Source organism: Nyctereutes procyonoides, unplaced genomic scaffold (genome assembly GCF_905146905.1).
Source record: "Nyctereutes procyonoides isolate TBG_1078 unplaced genomic scaffold, NYPRO_anot_genome, whole genome shotgun sequence".
In the NCBI taxonomy this organism is placed as follows: domain Eukaryota; kingdom Metazoa; phylum Chordata; class Mammalia; order Carnivora; family Canidae; genus Nyctereutes; species Nyctereutes procyonoides.
In genome coordinates, this window is record NW_026575051.1 from 67,907,359 (window position 1) to 67,924,579 (window position 17,221).

The window sequence follows — 17,221 nt, forward strand, 5'->3', positions numbered from 1 at the left end:
AATCAGAAAGACCAAGCTGAATTCATCTGGCATTAAGTACAAAAAAATAATGAAATTATACATTTGACACAAATTATACATTTGACACAAAACTGATAGTTGTAGACTTTTCTAGCTACTGCTAATTAGACACAAATGAAAAAAATTAACACACATCAATAACATTAAGTACTCCTGTGGCTTTGAATTTTAGAATGTAGTGTTTATTTTTGTAAATATAACAAAAATAATTCACAATGAAGCATAAATTACATAGTAGGCTATACTTACAACTCTACGATAACTAAAATACTTATACCATCCTAATCTCTTATTTCCAATAAAATTTTAGATGAAGCACGTTACCTCATTTCTCATGATTCTCCAAAGATTTAGTGTAATTCGGCCAACGATATTTATTTCACTCATTGTTTCTGATCCATAGTCATCTCTTTCAGGTGCAAATCTATTCTCAATTTTGTCATCTACAGAAATGAATACAGATTGCATTACTCAAAGAAACCAAATTTCCAGGCAAATTATGCCAAATAAAATGAGAATAAAAATTTAAAAGATTAAAGATGAAATATAATCATCTATTTTGTATTAGAGAATAATCGTTATTTTGATTAAAACAATTTTTCCCTCTAAGTTATGAATTTTGTGAAATGCCTCTGAAAATTATATACTTTTTAAATAATAAAATGTGTATAAACACATTTTTAAAATAATAAATCTTTTGCACTTTAAATTTGGTAATTTCTGGTGCTATTTTTATGAACACCTAACACTACAGCATTTCTTTGGTGTTAGGATGAATATGTTTATTGTTATACTGGTCTGGTCATTTCCTGGAAAACATGGTAGAGTTTTTAACCTAAACAACTCTCTAAAAATTTGTTGACATCAGTTGATGATGTTCATATTTGGAATGAATTTCTCCTTTGTATGGATAACTAGATGAAGAGTAGAGTTCTGAGTCTAGTTTCTTAGGTGACTTTACCTAAAATATAAATTAAAATGTGTTTCTCTTATATAACACTGGGTATATACAAAAGTTAGAGGATCTATAATAATATATGTCTGTATACATATATATACACATACACACACATATATATTTAGCATATATTGAATGTCTACTATCTTCTAAAAACTTTATTATTTCTTTTATTTTAACCTAGACACTTTATAATGTTAGTGTGATTTTCATTTTGCATTGTAGTAAATTCTACTCAGAAATCTTATTATCTTGGCCCAGGTCATACAGTAACAGAACCAATATTGTAAACCAGGGTTACTTGATTCCGGAGACCATTTACATATACTCATCCCTCTTTCTTTAAAGAGATGATGTTTAAAAGTTGATTTCATTTAACATTTATATAATGTTTACTATGTTCTTAGGCACTGTTCTAAGTACTTTACAATTGCTCTATGAGATAAGTTCTATTTCATCCTCATTTTACAGATGAACAAACTGAAGTGTGACTAGGTTAAGTAACTTGTTTGACATCACATAACTAGTGAGCAGGACAGTCAGGAATTGAACCCTGGCAATCTTTCTCCAGCACCTGTGCTCTTTACTGCCTAACCATTCCCTTTGTATTGTACCATGCTGCCTCATAAAAATGGTTTCAGTAGTGTTCTATAAGGCTAGAAGTTGGGAGTGCCTGACTGGCTCAGTTGGTAGAGCATGTGACTCTTGATTCCAGGGTCAGGAGTTCAAGCCCCACCTTGGGAGTGGAGCCTACTTAAAGACAGATAAGTAAATAAATAAATGGACAAGAGCTTTCATTCACTTTTCTTTTCTAATTTATTTATTTTAGAGCATAGAGAGAGAGAGCACATGTGCACATGAGGTGGGGAGGGGCAGAGAGGGAGGGGGAATCCTCAAACAGAAACCCTGCTAAGCAAGGGGACCCTGAGATCATAACCTGAGCCAAAATCAAGAGTTGGCCACTCCACCAACTCAGCTACCCAAGTGTCTCTCATTCACGTTTCTGATCTGAAGTCATATACCTTACCTATTATAGCTAATTAAACTGATTAATAAGTAGACCTGAACACTCACATTGATGATCCTGAATATTCAGAAACCTACCCCAAATGAAATGTTGAAAAAACTGAGGGGTGCCTGGTGGCTCAGTCTTAAGGAAGTGCCTGCCTTCGGCTCAGGTCATGTTCCCGCAGTCCTGGGATCTAGCCTTGCCTGGAGTCAGGCTCCCTACCTCTACTGCTCCTCCTAACTCATGTTCTCTCCAGCTCTGCTCTTTCTTTCAAATAAATAAAATCTTTTTAAAAAAAAAGTGTTGAAAAAATTGAGATATGCCACTATTCCTAGCACTCAAGGGACACAGAAGCTATGAAAAATTTGTGCAGTGAAAAACTAAAATTATTTCTGCCTTTTTGTTCCAAGCTTTTTGCAAAGCTCAAAATACTTATTGTCCTTGAATCTTCTAGCTTCAGCCTTTCCCTTTAAAGTTACTACCACTTAAGATACTGTATTGAAGTCATAACCTCTCCCAGGAGTTCTCTATTTTCACCAATATAATCAAAGTAAATGCTTTTGTCCTAGTTAGATCAGTGACTTTATTTTTTTTATTTTAGGTACAAGTGTGACAAATATATTTCTTTTTATGGTTATTAAAGTTTTCTCCAATGTATTTCAGTAAATGAAGCATTTTATTTTATTTTACTTTATTCCACTGTTGGTCATAGTTTGATCAGTGACTTTAAAACAAAGTTATTAAAAATTCTGTAGTTATAAAGAAAAACATAATTCTGAAAAGTGCTTTATAATTATGATGTTATTTTTGCTCCTGTCCTTCAAACAGAATCAGACTTATGGGAAACAGCCTTCAAAATTCATGCAACTTTTCAGCCTGATACCTAAATAAAAATCAATAGTTAGTGTTCCTCTACTATCTTCTCCTTCTTTATAATAACCGGAAGGATAAAACATAGAACCAGACAAAATAAAATTATATGTTTTGTGTTTCATAATGATTATAAAGTCTACCTCATAATGTAGAAAAATACTTAATAAGATGCAGGATGAAGGAAGCATAACAAAAATGGGATATATGTGTTATTAAAGTTATATAAAAGCAGGCCTATATATATATATACACACACATGAAAAATGACTGAAAGAAAAAAAAACCCTACATATATATTAACAGCATATATAGTAGTGAAATGGGGGTATTTTTTCTTTTTACTTTTCTTGATTTTTGACTTTGTCCATAAGGAGTTATGATATATCTAGAACTTACACAGTTTAGTATTAAAAATTAGAACCGTACTTTTTAAACATCTTGTCTTTATTTACTTTGTAATTTTCTCTGGTATTGAGTGATAAAATATTCACAATGCTTCGTACCTGGCACCCGAGAGATCATCTGACATAAGTCAACACTTAAGGCAGCAGCCCTTTGTAAGAGGTAACCCCAGGAATGCATCTGAATTTCATATCCTAGCAAAATATCAGGATCATACCTAAAAGGAATGAAAAAGTTAAACGAAGAACAAACATTTGAACCTTTAATTATTTCTTCATGATGAAAAGTACAAAAAATAAAAATCTATTAGGCTTCTCGGTTGGAGAAGGGGTGATATAATGGATACAGGAAGGAACAGGGCAATTAGAGTTCCGGATTTTAAGCTACTTTTGTAAAGCAATTATAGTTTTTACTGAGACTATATTTATTTGATATGACTTAGGGAAGAAGCTGATTGAAATTGGGGTGGGAAAGAGGCATTACCACTCAAGTATAAGAGTGAGCATATGATTGAGATTATATTGTGCGCAGGGGCAGAGTGAGGTGTGAGGGCATGTGTGGATACTGTTTTGAAAAAGATTCCCCCTCACCCCCAGGTTTTGTTGTCACTTCTCTACCTCTGTAACCTATACTATCTTACACAGTTTTAATGCTGAGAGAGAAAATGAAAATGTCTTCCTTTTCTCAATTTTAATGACTTGGTCCTCACATGAAGTAAGGCCTCAGTAATGACAAGTTTGTCCTTTAAACTTAAGAGGTGACTCAGTTTAATGGAATCATGAAATATTAATAGAGGTGAGATTAATGTGGGGAAGTTAAGCATTAGAAACTAGAAGAAAAATGAAAAATGTGCTCATTGCAGTCACACAGTTGCACTGGTAAAACTGAACTGACAATGTGCATCCAACCCAGAAATAGCCTTCTTGTGGCTCCTCTTAGTACTTTCATGGTGACCACCATAGAAATATGTTTTGTTATAGTACAAGGGAAAATAAACTTGAAGATCTGCATCAATGGAAAAATTGTATGAGGAAGAGAGAAAATGATTATATTCACAATTTGAGAACAAAATCTGGAAAACAAAACAACAATAATGCTCCAAATTATTCTGTTGTCTTATTTATAAAAGCCAAAAAGCAGACTGAAAGATTACAAAAACTTATAAAGTTAGGTTTTACATCGCTGGTTGCAGTCACTCTGAACCGTGGGATATGCAGCCTGTACAAAGTGTGTCATTTAACACTTGAAGTATCATCCAAAGTCTGTAGGGTAGGATTATACTAATTTACTGATGGAAGGTATATATGGCTACTCTGCAAGTCTGTGGTAGAACAATGGATCATAAGCAGAAGATCTATTTTTAAAACCAGCTTGCTAATATTTTATCATACTTTCATAGCTGCTTTCTTAAAATGATGGGGCTGAATGGCTTTAGTTTTCACTTAGTTAACAAAAATCAGAATGCCACAAAAATGTGTCCTTACTTTTAATCCTGAAGGTTTAAATGGTGATGTCAAAAGAACCCGGTTCAAATGTCTGCAATAGCATTCTTTTTATTATCTTTATTCCTTAGAGGCCCTATCAAAATACATTCTAGAATATAAATTTCAACATCTAGTAATCTGCTTGTGATCCACTATTATACTACATGCTTAGAGAGTGGCCCTCAAACTTATCAGGAGAAAAAAGATAATGTCCATATATTTTTCTCTATACAAATAGGGTTGAAATTTCTGGGAAAAACACTTAATGATCACCGATGAACTAATTTAATAGAACAGCCAAATGGATCTTTTCACCAACCTATAAAAAGTACTTTCTTGGCATAAAGTGCCACATGGCTGGTAATTCTGGAACAAAGAGTAGGGGTAATGCATGATCATGGGGAAGCAAAAGAAAACAAGGCAATATGCAACAATGAGGTAAATAGTCTCAGAGATCAGAGGCTAAACAGGACACTAATACTTAGTCCAGAAAAATCCTAGGGCACTCAAGAAAAGAAGAGGTTTCCCACACTCTTCCTGCTTAGTCTTCTAACATAATATCTAATATGTTAACATAACTTTGTGGATAGCAACTTCATCAATTCTTCCAATAAGGTTAAAGTCTTTACAGGGCAGTTATCTGAATGACAAGTGCATCTCCCTGAAAACTATGTACTGCCTAAATTTGAGAAAGTGAGGCAGAAATATCATACCAAGTGACTCTATGGATCATCAGGGATAAAAGATTTGAAGGATTCCCATACACATATGAAAGAACAGATGCAGCTGACTGCTTTAGTACCAAGAGTAACTCAGACTAGGCATTGCAATGTGGCCATGGTTGGCCTTGATCTTCAGAGAAGAATCTGGAAGATTGTTGGAGTTCCTACTTCTTCTAAGCACAGGTACATGAAGAGGATGCCAGACGGTTACAGAGCCCTTCTTTGATAAATCTTATTTATTTTAAAAATTTATTTATTCATGAGAGACACAGAGAGAGGCAAAGATACAGGGAGAGGGAGAAGCAGCCTCCCTATGGGGAGCCTGATGTGGAACTTGATCCCAGGACTCCGGGATCACAACCTAAGCCAAAGGCAGATGTTCAACCACTGAGCCATCCAGACGTCCCAGATTTTATCCCCTTAGAAGAATTGTGTAGTTGTTTCAATATTTTCCAGATCCTGTTATGTATATTTGTTTTTTTTTTAAGATTTATTTATTTATTTATGATAGACCTAAAGAGAGAGAGGCAGAGACACAGGCAGAGGAATAAGCAGGCTCCATGTGAGGAGCTCGACGCGGAACTCGATCCCGGGACTCCAGGATCATGCCCTGGGCCAAAGGCAGGCGCTAAACTGCTGAGCCACCCAGGGATCCCTGTATATTTGTTTTTTGAGTTAGAGGCCATTTTGTCTTAAGAGACTCCAATGCTGATAAATCATGTCTCAAGTTCAAAATCCCAAGGATTTCATTTCTTCTATGAAAACGTGTGCTTACAGTAACAAAATCTTTGTGACTTGTTCTTCAATTCTGGTGAATTTAATCTACTTTATCTAGTTTCTAAAAGTTATGGAAAGAATAAGGTTGGGTAGATGGTATTAGTGGTGAAGGAAAAAACTGGAGAAAAAGCAAGCAGCAGAAATATGAAAATGATTTATTTGCACAGGTAGAAAAAAGCTGCTTCACAACAGATTTTAAATAACCTTTTATTTCTGTACACAAGAGAGATAAAGGGGTTCTAACTAGGGTAGTGGCAATGGGTGGGCAACGGGGGAAAGGGATGATGGGATGATCTTGAAACATAATTCTGAGGTTAAATGGATAAAATGTATGGATGAGGGAAGAAAAAAAGGAGAAATCAAAGCTTATATATAAGTTAGGGAGACTGGGGAAAATGTAAAATTATTAATAGTTCAAGGAAAAACAGAACAATGATTGTGACCAGAAAACAATGGATTTGGTTTTATTTTTTTATATCACTTCATAAGACTTTTTATGTTTGCCATCTGAGGAGGTAAATATTAAGAGTGTAAAAACAAAGACAATAAAACTCTGAAGATATGCTTCTAATATGCATTTATATTTAGTACCTAAAACTATACTTTACACTCAGAGTTAACATTTATGTATTGACCTGGCTAAGAGTTTTACGTGCATTATCTCATTTAACTTTCTTTTTCTTTTTTTTAGGGGGTGTGGCAAGGGACAGACGGAGAGGGAGAGAGAGATCTTAAGTAGGCTCCACACCCAGGGCAGAGCCCAGTGAGGGGCTTGATCTCACAAACCTGAGATATGACCTGAGCTGAAATCAAGAGTTGGCCACTTAACCAAATGAGCCACCCACACACCCTTCATTTAACTTTCATATCTATTATGCATTTTACAAATGAGGAAACTAAAGCTTAGAGAGATAAGTTACTTGCTCAAGATAAAAATATAGATGGAATGACATGGGCAGAGCTAGAGTGTATTATGCTAAGCAGAATAAGTCAGAGACAAATACCGTATGATTTCACTCATATGCAGACTTTAAGAAACCAATGAGCAAAGGGGGAAAAAAAGAGACAGACAAACCAAGAAACAGGCTCTTAGGTATAGGAAACAAACTGATGGTTACCAGAAGGGATGTGGGTGAGAGGAGAGGTGAAAATAGATGATGGTGATTAAAGAGTGTAGCTGCTGTGATGAGCACTGGATGTTATATGGAAGTATCGAATTACTATATTGCACACCTGAAACTTAATATAACAATATAACACTGTTAACTAACTGGAATTAAAAAAATCTTGGAAAAAAAAAAAACCCACCCTGTCCTTCAAGTAACATCTTCCATTCATAAAGATATACAAGTTTTCGGGCACCTGGGTGGCTCAGTTGGTTAAGCATCTGCCTTCGGCTCAGGTTGTGATCCCAGGGTCCTGGGACTGAGCCCCAAGTCAGGCTCCCCGCTTGGTGGGGAGTCTGCTTCTCCCTCTGCCCCTCTCCCTGCTTGTATGCTCTTCTCTTTCTCTCAAATAAATAAAATCGTAAAAAAAAAAAAAAAAAGACATACATGTTTAAAATATAGATGTAGAAATATATAATAAAAGCCATGTTCTTTAAAAAAAAATTACAGAGCTGGGTGACTCTAGTCTATGCTTTTTTTTTTTTAAGGTTTATTTATTTATTTACGATAGAGAGAGAGAGAGAGAGAGAGAGAGAGAGAGAGAGAGAGAGAGAGAGGCAGAGACACAGGAGGAGGGAGAGGCAGGCTCCATGCTGGGAGCCCAACGTGGGATTCGATCCCGGGTCTCCAGGATCACGTCCTGGGCCAAAGGCAGGCGCTAAACCGCTGAGCCACCCAGGGATCCCCTAGTCTATGCTCTTAACAAAGCCTGTATTGTGGGGCACCTGGGGGGCTTGGTGGTTAAGCATCTGCCTTTGGCTCAGGGTGTGATCCAGGGGTCCTGGGATTGAGTCCCCAATCGGACTCCTGCAGGGAGCCTGCTTCTTCTTCTGCCTGTATCTCTGCCCCCCCCCCCCCCCCAGGAATAAATAAAATCTTAAAAAAAAAAAAGTCTATATTGAGTAGGTAATTCAACAAATGAGCTGAAAGAATGAAATAATCTTTTAGGGGTTATTTAGGATAATATATAAAAGATGATACAGAATCGAAATGCCGATATTTAAGCACTCTTCTCTTTATAATAATATGACCTTTTAGAATAAGAACCAGAAATTGCTTTTATTTTGTTTACTATATTTTTCCTAACGACTAATATAATTCATGTTATGGACATGAAGAAATTTACTATACTTGCAAATGATTGACAAAACTCTCAATGTTGGCAGATAAGCCTGTTGGGAATATATTTAACAAGGAGAACACAAGCGTAACAAAGCCCAGAGACATTACTGGAGGTGTGCTGGTACACAAAATGGTATTGACTGAAACTCTTCATGTTCTTTTTGCTAAGTTGCTTGCGAAAATAAAAGTGTGTGCACTAGGAAGCATCTGATATGTTGATGATAACCTCTGTGAGAAGATAAAAGGTAGGAATGACAATGGCAACACTCAAATGGATAGGAATCCATCTAGTCATCAGTGCTATAAGTAGTAAAAACACTTTCCCTCTTTTTACCTCCCTGGAGCAGTGGGTAGCAGTATATTATTTTTGATGCCCTGACATTTAATCTTATTTTGTTTAAAACATTTTCTGGCATTCTAAATTTCAAAATGGTTTATTTTAACCCATCTAGTAGGATTCAGATATTCGGTCTGTAGAATATCATCTTTATCTTTCATGCAGAATATTTTTTTCAATTTTAACAGAAAGAGTTCAACTATAGAAAGCAGAACAGGGATGCCTGGGTGGCTCAGTGGTTGAGCGTCTGTGGCTTAGGCTGTGATCCCGGAGTCCCGGGATCGAGTCCCACCATCGGGCTCCCTGCATGAAGCCTGCTTCTCCCTTTGCCTATGTCTCTGCCTGCCTCTCATGAATAAATAAAATCTTAAAAAAAAAGGGGGGGGGGGCAGAACAGAAAGGGTTGAGTGTAACGACATGCTCAAGGACGGATTTTATTCATACATTAAGACCCAAAGAGTATTTTCTAGCCTGCTTTAAGTATTTAAAAACCTAAGCCTAGCAATGGGAAGAAACCTTAAGTTTCTAGAAAAGTGAAGCATTTAATAAGAGGGTCCATAGCTACCAAAAGTTATAATCTTGAGGAAATGCAAAAGATTTACTTACTATATTTTTTAAATTAAAATACTTTTGTTTTAAAAAATCCTTTTCATAAATTTTGACAAGATTTTACTAACAAACATCCAGGCCAACTATCAAATGATCAACAGAGATTTTTAAAGATCCATGTATTACAGATTGTATGCCAAAGTTTTTTGGAAACTTGGTTTATAACTCAGAAAACATTTAAGAAAAAACAAAAGATAGTGAAAGAATGGCTCGTTCCCAAGGTAGATACCTACTTAATGAATAATACAATTTAAATTTAGTATAGTTCCCAATTATTTCACCACCATAGAAAAATCATGCTAAAATCCAACTGGAAAAGCTAGAGGTTAAGCCAGTATTTCTTTCATCAACCCTTCAATCTTGAGAATAGAATATTCTTTTGCCATCTCCAATCTGCTGGAAATGCAATGGTGGTGGGACGTATGGGCAAAATCTTTCCAAGGATAACCCTACTTAAGGGCCATAGGAAGAAATTCTCTTCGTTTTTCCTACCTTTGCCCATGTTAATCAATAGCAAGAAAAGACTCTGAACAAAAACTGGAAAAATCAGAAAATACAGAACAATACCTCTTTATTATATCTGCAATTTCTTGAAAAAGTGCCTTTTCATCGGGTGCATAGGTAACTTCTAGTCCTGTAATTCCAGATCTAATCAGCAATGGGGTCTGATACCTGATATCTAAGAAACAAGCAAAATGTTTATTACATATAATTATAAATCTCTTACTTTTGGGTGAAATTATGTTACTGAAATACTTCAAATTAAGAGAGCATTCCCCAAAGTAAATACACAATTAACTCAATTTCTTGAAAACTTTCTTAAAGGTTTTCTAGTTTAATATGCAACTGAAAATTCAAATTTCATTTTTTCAGTTATTTTCCTGAAAAGTCTACATTTCCCAAATTCCTCAAATAATAACATGTCACCCAAAAAGAAATTTTATTACCTTGCTTCTGTCTTTACTCTTCCTATGGAAAGAGTTTTGCTTAAAAGAGAATATTTTAATCAGTGGTAGGCTGAGATTTAAGGAACTATGTATTACAAAAGATTATGTACCACATAGTCCTATTATTTATAAACAGACTGCACGCCAAAGCTTTTTGGAAACATTGGTTTAGAACTTAGAAAGCATTTTATTAAAAAAAAAGTTTACAACTACCTCTCAAGTTAAAAAAACCCAAAACAAACCTGCTTTGTAGTGCTTGCTTATTTCCATAATGTAAAGACTCCCCACCATGGCAGATTTCAAACTACCAATGTGACATGAACTAGTTCAAAAATTTCATAAAAATTTAACAACTGGCTTGTGAGCTGGTACAAGTCTGCTGAAGTACACCACTGGTTAAACTGCAAATTCCTCAATGATTTTGTTCCATGCTAAGACTTCCTCCTCAGTTGATTGAATTCATGTATTACTGTTCAAAACTGCAGGACACTTCATAGTTTATAAAACGCCTTTATGTGGTATATGTGGAAGGAGCCTCGGTGTCCATCGAAAGATGAATGGATAAAGAAGATGTGGTTTATGTATACAGTGGAATATTACTCAGCCATTAGAAATGACAAATACCCACCATTTGCTTCAACGTGGATGGAACTGGAGGGTATTATGCTGAGTGAAATGAGTCAATCGGAGAAGGACAAACATTATATATTCTCATTCATTTGGGGAATATAAATAATAGTTAAAGGGAATAGAAGGGAAGGGAGAAGAAATGGGTAGGAAATATCAGAAAAGGAGACAGAACATAAAGACTCCTAACTCTGGGAAACGAACTAGGGGTGGTGGAAGGGGAGGAGGGCAGGGGGTGGGGTGAATGGGTGACGGGCACTGAGGGGGGCAATTGACGGGATGAGCACTGGGTGTTATTCTGTATGTTGGCTAACTGAACACCAATAAAAAATAAAATTATTATTTAAAAAAATGTATATGTTTAGGAAGAGATATAAACAAAATTGGAATATATCTGAAAAGTCTCTTATTCTCCACTTATAGTAGTAACTTCTTAAAAGCAAAGTAAAACTCTATATTAGGAGCAAAATACCAGCAATGCATACATAAGATAATCCACCCAACCTAGAGATAGTCATCTTAATTCAGTATTAGCAATACTTTATAAAATAATATTTAGAACAAATTAGATATGTTAACTAGAAATTTTATTAATATCTATTAATTGCTTCTGACTTTCAACAATAATTCAAGTGAGAATAATGAATCCAGGACAAAGCAATACAGAATACTTCCTACTCTTATATTTTAAAAAGGAGTTCCTGATATTTGCTTGGTTTACATCACCAGCACAGAAACTGCCCCATTAAAAGTTCATCCTAGAGTGGGTACGTATAAAATTAACAAAAATGAACAATACCTTGGCTGGAGACAGTCTTGTCTTTATCAATTACTATTACACCCGTGAGTTCTGTTTTGTCTGTATCTGGTAGTGGGGTGTCAGAGGAGATGCAGTAAAACAGAGCACAGATAGGGTCAAATTCAGGATCTGGTTCTAAGTCTCGTCTAGTTCGAGCATGTAACTCCACACTGATTAGGGTAAGATTTTGTATCTGTAAAAGGAAATAAAAATTATGATTTTAGATAACTTTTTGAGACATGTTGAAAGAAATGTTTCCTAAGACTCCAAAGAACTATGTGTAAAATTACAGAAAAAAATGGCCATAAAGGAGTCATAATTTAATACTCCACAGATAAAAACTAAAGATTTTTACTTTCAGTATCAGATTAAATCAATTCATGTTTTTATTTTAGAAACACTGCTTATGCTATAATTTCTCAGTGACAATACAGACCTAAAATTGTTTCTCTAAAACACATGCAGTGCCACCTCTCAATTTTCTCAACTATTTGAGAAAGAGAATAACTAGTCCAAGTGGTTGGACATTCAAGTCAAAGTCTGTTACCTTTTACTTTCTACCTGGTTAACCATGGTTTCACTTATAGTTTAAAAAGAGAGATGTGTTTTCTTTTGAAGCTCTTACTAATTCTCTATTACAAATTTCCTTCTGTATGTACTAGGCAAGTTTTTTTTTTAATTTATTTATTTATTCATGGGAGACACAAAGAGACAGAGAGAGAGAGAGGCAGGCAGAGACACAGGCAGAGGGAGAAGCAGGCTCCATGCAGGGAGCCCGATGTGGGACTTGATCCCGGGTCTCCAGGATCACGCCCTGGGCTGAAGGTGGCACTAAACCGCTGAGCCACCCGGGATGCCCAAGAACTTCTACTTTTAAATGTATGCTCTTCATGTTTTTTTTTTTTTTTTTTTAAGATTTTTATTTGAGAGCACGAGAAAGCACAAGTTGTGGAGAGGGAGAAGCAGGCTGCCCAATGAGCAGGGAGCCCGATGCGAGCTCAATCTCAGGACTCTGGGATCATGACCTGAGCCAAAGGCAGCCACTTAACTGACTGAGCCACTCAGGGGCCACAGGTTTAATTTTTTTTTTTAAACAATAATCACATGTTGATTTGGTAAATAAAAAAAAGGAAAACCTCTTCCTAAACTCAAAACAAAATCCAAAAACAGTTTAGTTAGAAAAGGATGAATATGTGAAAAGACTATGAAGAAGACTGAAGACAATTTCAGGTCAAAAGATTTGTGGAGGTTGATTTATTTATTTAGTAGGTTAAACTGAGCATTCAAATTTTACCTTTCTATTCCTTGATATAAAATGCATTACTGATCTTAGGGGCATTTTTTTTTTTTTTAAAGCAAACATGAAATGAAGAGATGGGGAAGAGATTCACTGAGAGTGACTAAGAAAGAGGTAGGTGACAAAGGGGGATGAAGATTATAACCCTTCTCTTCTGCTCTGAGCATTTATATGCAGAAGAGAGGGAAATTAGTGCAACATAACAGGACACAGAAGAAAAAATGCTATGGACACAATTTCCTAGAAAAAGAAACAGCATACATAGTGCAGACATTTTTGGCTCATTCCCTATGTGACCACCAGGTGACTGGAGTATGCCTTGAGATGAAGGTCTGCATAGGGAAGAATCTCTGAGCAACCCACCAGTCCTCCCAAGTGATTTTAACTTCAGGTGGGCCCATGATCCTCAAAGGGGTTATGTAGAAATAAAGTAAGAACATAAGGAGAAGATTATGTTCTTCAAATAATTAAAGGATAATTAAATTTAGTAAGTCTTTGCTAAGGTCTACCAAGTTTGCTTTAATATATTTATCACAGGATTTTTTCTTCTAATTTTGGATGTGTACTTCGTAAGATATGTATTCTTGAGTTTATTACTTAATTTATCTAGGCTTCAGGGGATAGTACAGGGCCAAGTAGGTATAAAGCAGGAACTAAATGCTGTTGAATGAAAAAATGTTCAAATAATTAGGGAATTAGATTATGTTCCAATCTACTTCTAATAAAGTACAAATCTTAGTTCAAACTTAGGGTAAAAATTAGGACAATATTTCAATTTTTCTCTTAGTCTATGCTCATCCAATCCTTGGAACAGTTTAAGATAGAAATGACTTGAGAAAACACAAAAATTAAAAAATCAACTTTTGTGTTCTAAGGGCAAAGCTCTAAACCAAATGTTGAACAGAAATAACATGAAAGTCACTGTAATTTTAAATTTTCTAGTCGTTACATTAAAAAAAAGTAAAAATAGGTTAATTTAAAAAGAGTTTCATTTAATACATCTAAAATGTTACCCTTTCAACATGTAAACAATGTAAAAAATTACTAATGGAATATTTTACATTCTTTGTTCCTATTAAGTCTTCAAAATCAGTGTGCATTTTTTACATTTATAGTACATTTCAGGGTCAATGCTAAATTTTTATATGAAAATACCTGGTCTCTATTTAGATATAAACTTTATAATTGAAAAAGTAGTTTTAAATATGTAAGTTGTTCCAAACATACTGAAAAATTTTCTAATAAAGAAGTGTCAATTTTTAAATCTAAATTATTCAAAATTAAGTAAAATTTAGAATCCACTTCTGAGATGGATAAGGCAAATTTTAAATTCTCAATAGCCAAAAAAAAAAAAAAAAAAAAACATCTCAGTAGCCACATCATTAGTGGTAGCCAGCACGGGTATAAACAATGAACATATTGACTGCATAGATATAAACAATGAAAATATACTCAATTTCTACCTTACTGCCTGTCAAATATATGCTCTGAGGTGTGTTTTCTTTAATACAGATAAATTTTCAGGGACCCTTTCACACATATTCTCTAGTCTACCCTATGATTGATGTGCATTTTTACAAGACGACTACTTCCTACTCTTTGGCATATAGTCGGTGCTGTGAAGGTAACTGGGTTATATGGAGTTTATGTGAACAATGAATCATAGCAAATGAATTAGCAAACACTGATGCAGTGAACCAACCAAAGAGAAAATACAAGTAAATATCTCATTTAGGATATTATATAACATCTGAATATAATAATCTCAGAATAACAGATTATAGTTATAAAACTTTTATAAAAGTAGTTATAAAAACTTTTCTAATTTGGATCCCTGGGTGGCGCAGCGGTTTAGCGCCTGCCTTTGGCCCAGGGCGCGATCCTGGAGACCCGGGATCAAATCCCACGTCGGGCTTCCGGTGCATGGAGCCTGCTTCTCCCTCTGCCTATGTCTCTGCCTCTCTCTCTCTCTCTCTCTGTGTGTGACTATCATAAATAAGTAAAAAAAAAAAAAAAAAAAAAAAATTAAAAAAAAAAACTTTTCTAATTTTAGCTTCTATAAACCAAATTTCAGCTATAAGATTTGTGAAAATTGTGAAATCACAAAGCAGTCTTAATAACTGATGGCTGCTTTAAAGTTTATTTTATACAGATAAATAAAATATTAACAAAATGAAGACTGACAGGTACAGAATTCAATGTATTCCTCCCTCAGTAAATTTTCATACCTGTTCCATAGAATAAAACATGAGAGTTAAGTAGGGTTATGTGTCCTTACTGTTGCAGTTTTACCTCATGTAAAGCTTTTGCCTCCTGTAAGTTTTGTACGCTGACTTTGAAACCATAAGTATTGTTTAAAGATGGTCCATCAATCTGAGAAGTTTCTTTCTTTGGGGTATTTACTGCTGCAAATTGATTCTATTAAAAAAAAAAAAAAAAACAACAACACATAGCCAGAAAAAGATAAATGAGCAATCATTTTCTTTCTTTTGATCACTTATTCCTACTTAGATAATCTGCTTTTTGTGTTTAAGTAATACATGATAAACTAATACCATCTCCTCGGGTCCAAGAAGAAACTAAATATTTTAAGAACATTCTTTTCATGCCAGCAATTCAAGATATCAGAACTGGGTATATGTAAAAATATCTGATATAACCTGTAAGCAAACCATATATTGATCTTCCAGTTTATAAACCCCAAATAATGAAAATAAGTCTTGTTAGAGAGTTGACATTCACACCACATGAACATTTATCCTGACCTTTCTTGGAAGTATGGCAAACAAGCAGACAATATATTTGGAACCAGTTTGTTAAAGTTTATAAAAGATTTGAAATTGCGGGTTTGTATTTTACCTTAACTCAACATGTTCTGAAGGAAAACATTAATCTTGAAGGGCTTAGAAAAAATAGATTATATTTTTTCTGATTTCCAAATCCATTAACCATTTCCCCCAAGTGTTGATTTATGTTCACAACACACTTGTACTTATTTTTTAATATACATAGCTTGTAATTCAACAACACTGATTTAAAAATGAAAGTTTTAAAAAATTATTTAGTGTTAAAATAGAAATATTGAAACATACTTTATGTGGTTAAAATTAATGAGACATAGCCAATATGGAAGTGATTTCTGTCATTTTTAAGGATACATGTCTAACGTATACTTCTTTTTACATAATCATATATTTCTAAGTATTACCATATTTTTAGTATTTGAATAAAGATATATATGATTTTTCAGTTTCAGTAGTAAATAGTGTTGTTTTCCTTTGCTATTTAGTAAAATGAACTGAAAAAAAATCAATGTTATATCTGAGAAAAAAAGTAATAAACCAAGAAAAAGGATATATTTTTGGTGGGATCAAAAATCACTTACTTGAGCTCTGCTGTCATTGGATTGTTCTGATTTTGCCAGTAATCAGTTAATGTATTTGTATCCTCATAATCCACATTTTGGCTATCATATTCACTTTCTCTGTAATATTTGTATTTACATATAAGAATCTTTTAGATCCCAACAACAAAAAAAACTAAAAAAAAATTAGGCAATTTCTTGTTGTCTCAAAGATATGTAAATAAAATGATGCAAAAATATAATAAAATTTTTAAAAATTGAGATACAATGTTATCAATTATCTAACTGAAATCTAAGATAAGAATGGATCTTCCATTGAACATTAAATATGTTTAGCTTAGTTACCTTTGCTTGTGTTAAGAGTATTCTTCTAAAAGTGTCAGTATTACTTCCTTTCTTATGACTCAATTTCTGGGTTTTTGGTTCTGTAGAAAGAAAGGTCATATTTAACACATTCATCAAAATTGTCTGCTTTTTAATTTGCTTTTTAAATTTTATTATTCCAAACTCTTGAGTACCATTTGTGAGTACTGTCCTATTAATTCCCCCAAAAAGCTTCATAATTTAAAAATAAAACTAATTCAAATCTCTGATCCCCACTAAAATAACTTTAACATTTTTAAATAAAACATTTCTATTTTAATTATTGAGTTTTATGCCTCAGTTATATCCTAGGCAATCGTTTAACTCATTTATTTACTTATTTA

The 17,221-nt window shown here is 34.2% G+C and overlaps 1 protein-coding gene across 1 annotated transcript in view; it reads right to left on the reverse strand.

Annotated features, from left to right (window-relative positions):
- Window positions 1–17,221, reverse strand: part of REV3L (REV3 like, DNA directed polymerase zeta catalytic subunit) — a 178,899-nt gene that overhangs the window by 53,835 nt on the left and 107,843 nt on the right. The window contains 6 exon segments of the mRNA XM_055330511.1: window positions 346–464; window positions 3,365–3,480; window positions 10,048–10,159; window positions 11,854–12,046; window positions 15,443–15,568; window positions 16,860–16,939. Of these exon segments, the coding sequence (XP_055186486.1) occupies window positions 346–464; window positions 3,365–3,480; window positions 10,048–10,159; window positions 11,854–12,046; window positions 15,443–15,568; window positions 16,860–16,939 (746 nt within the window).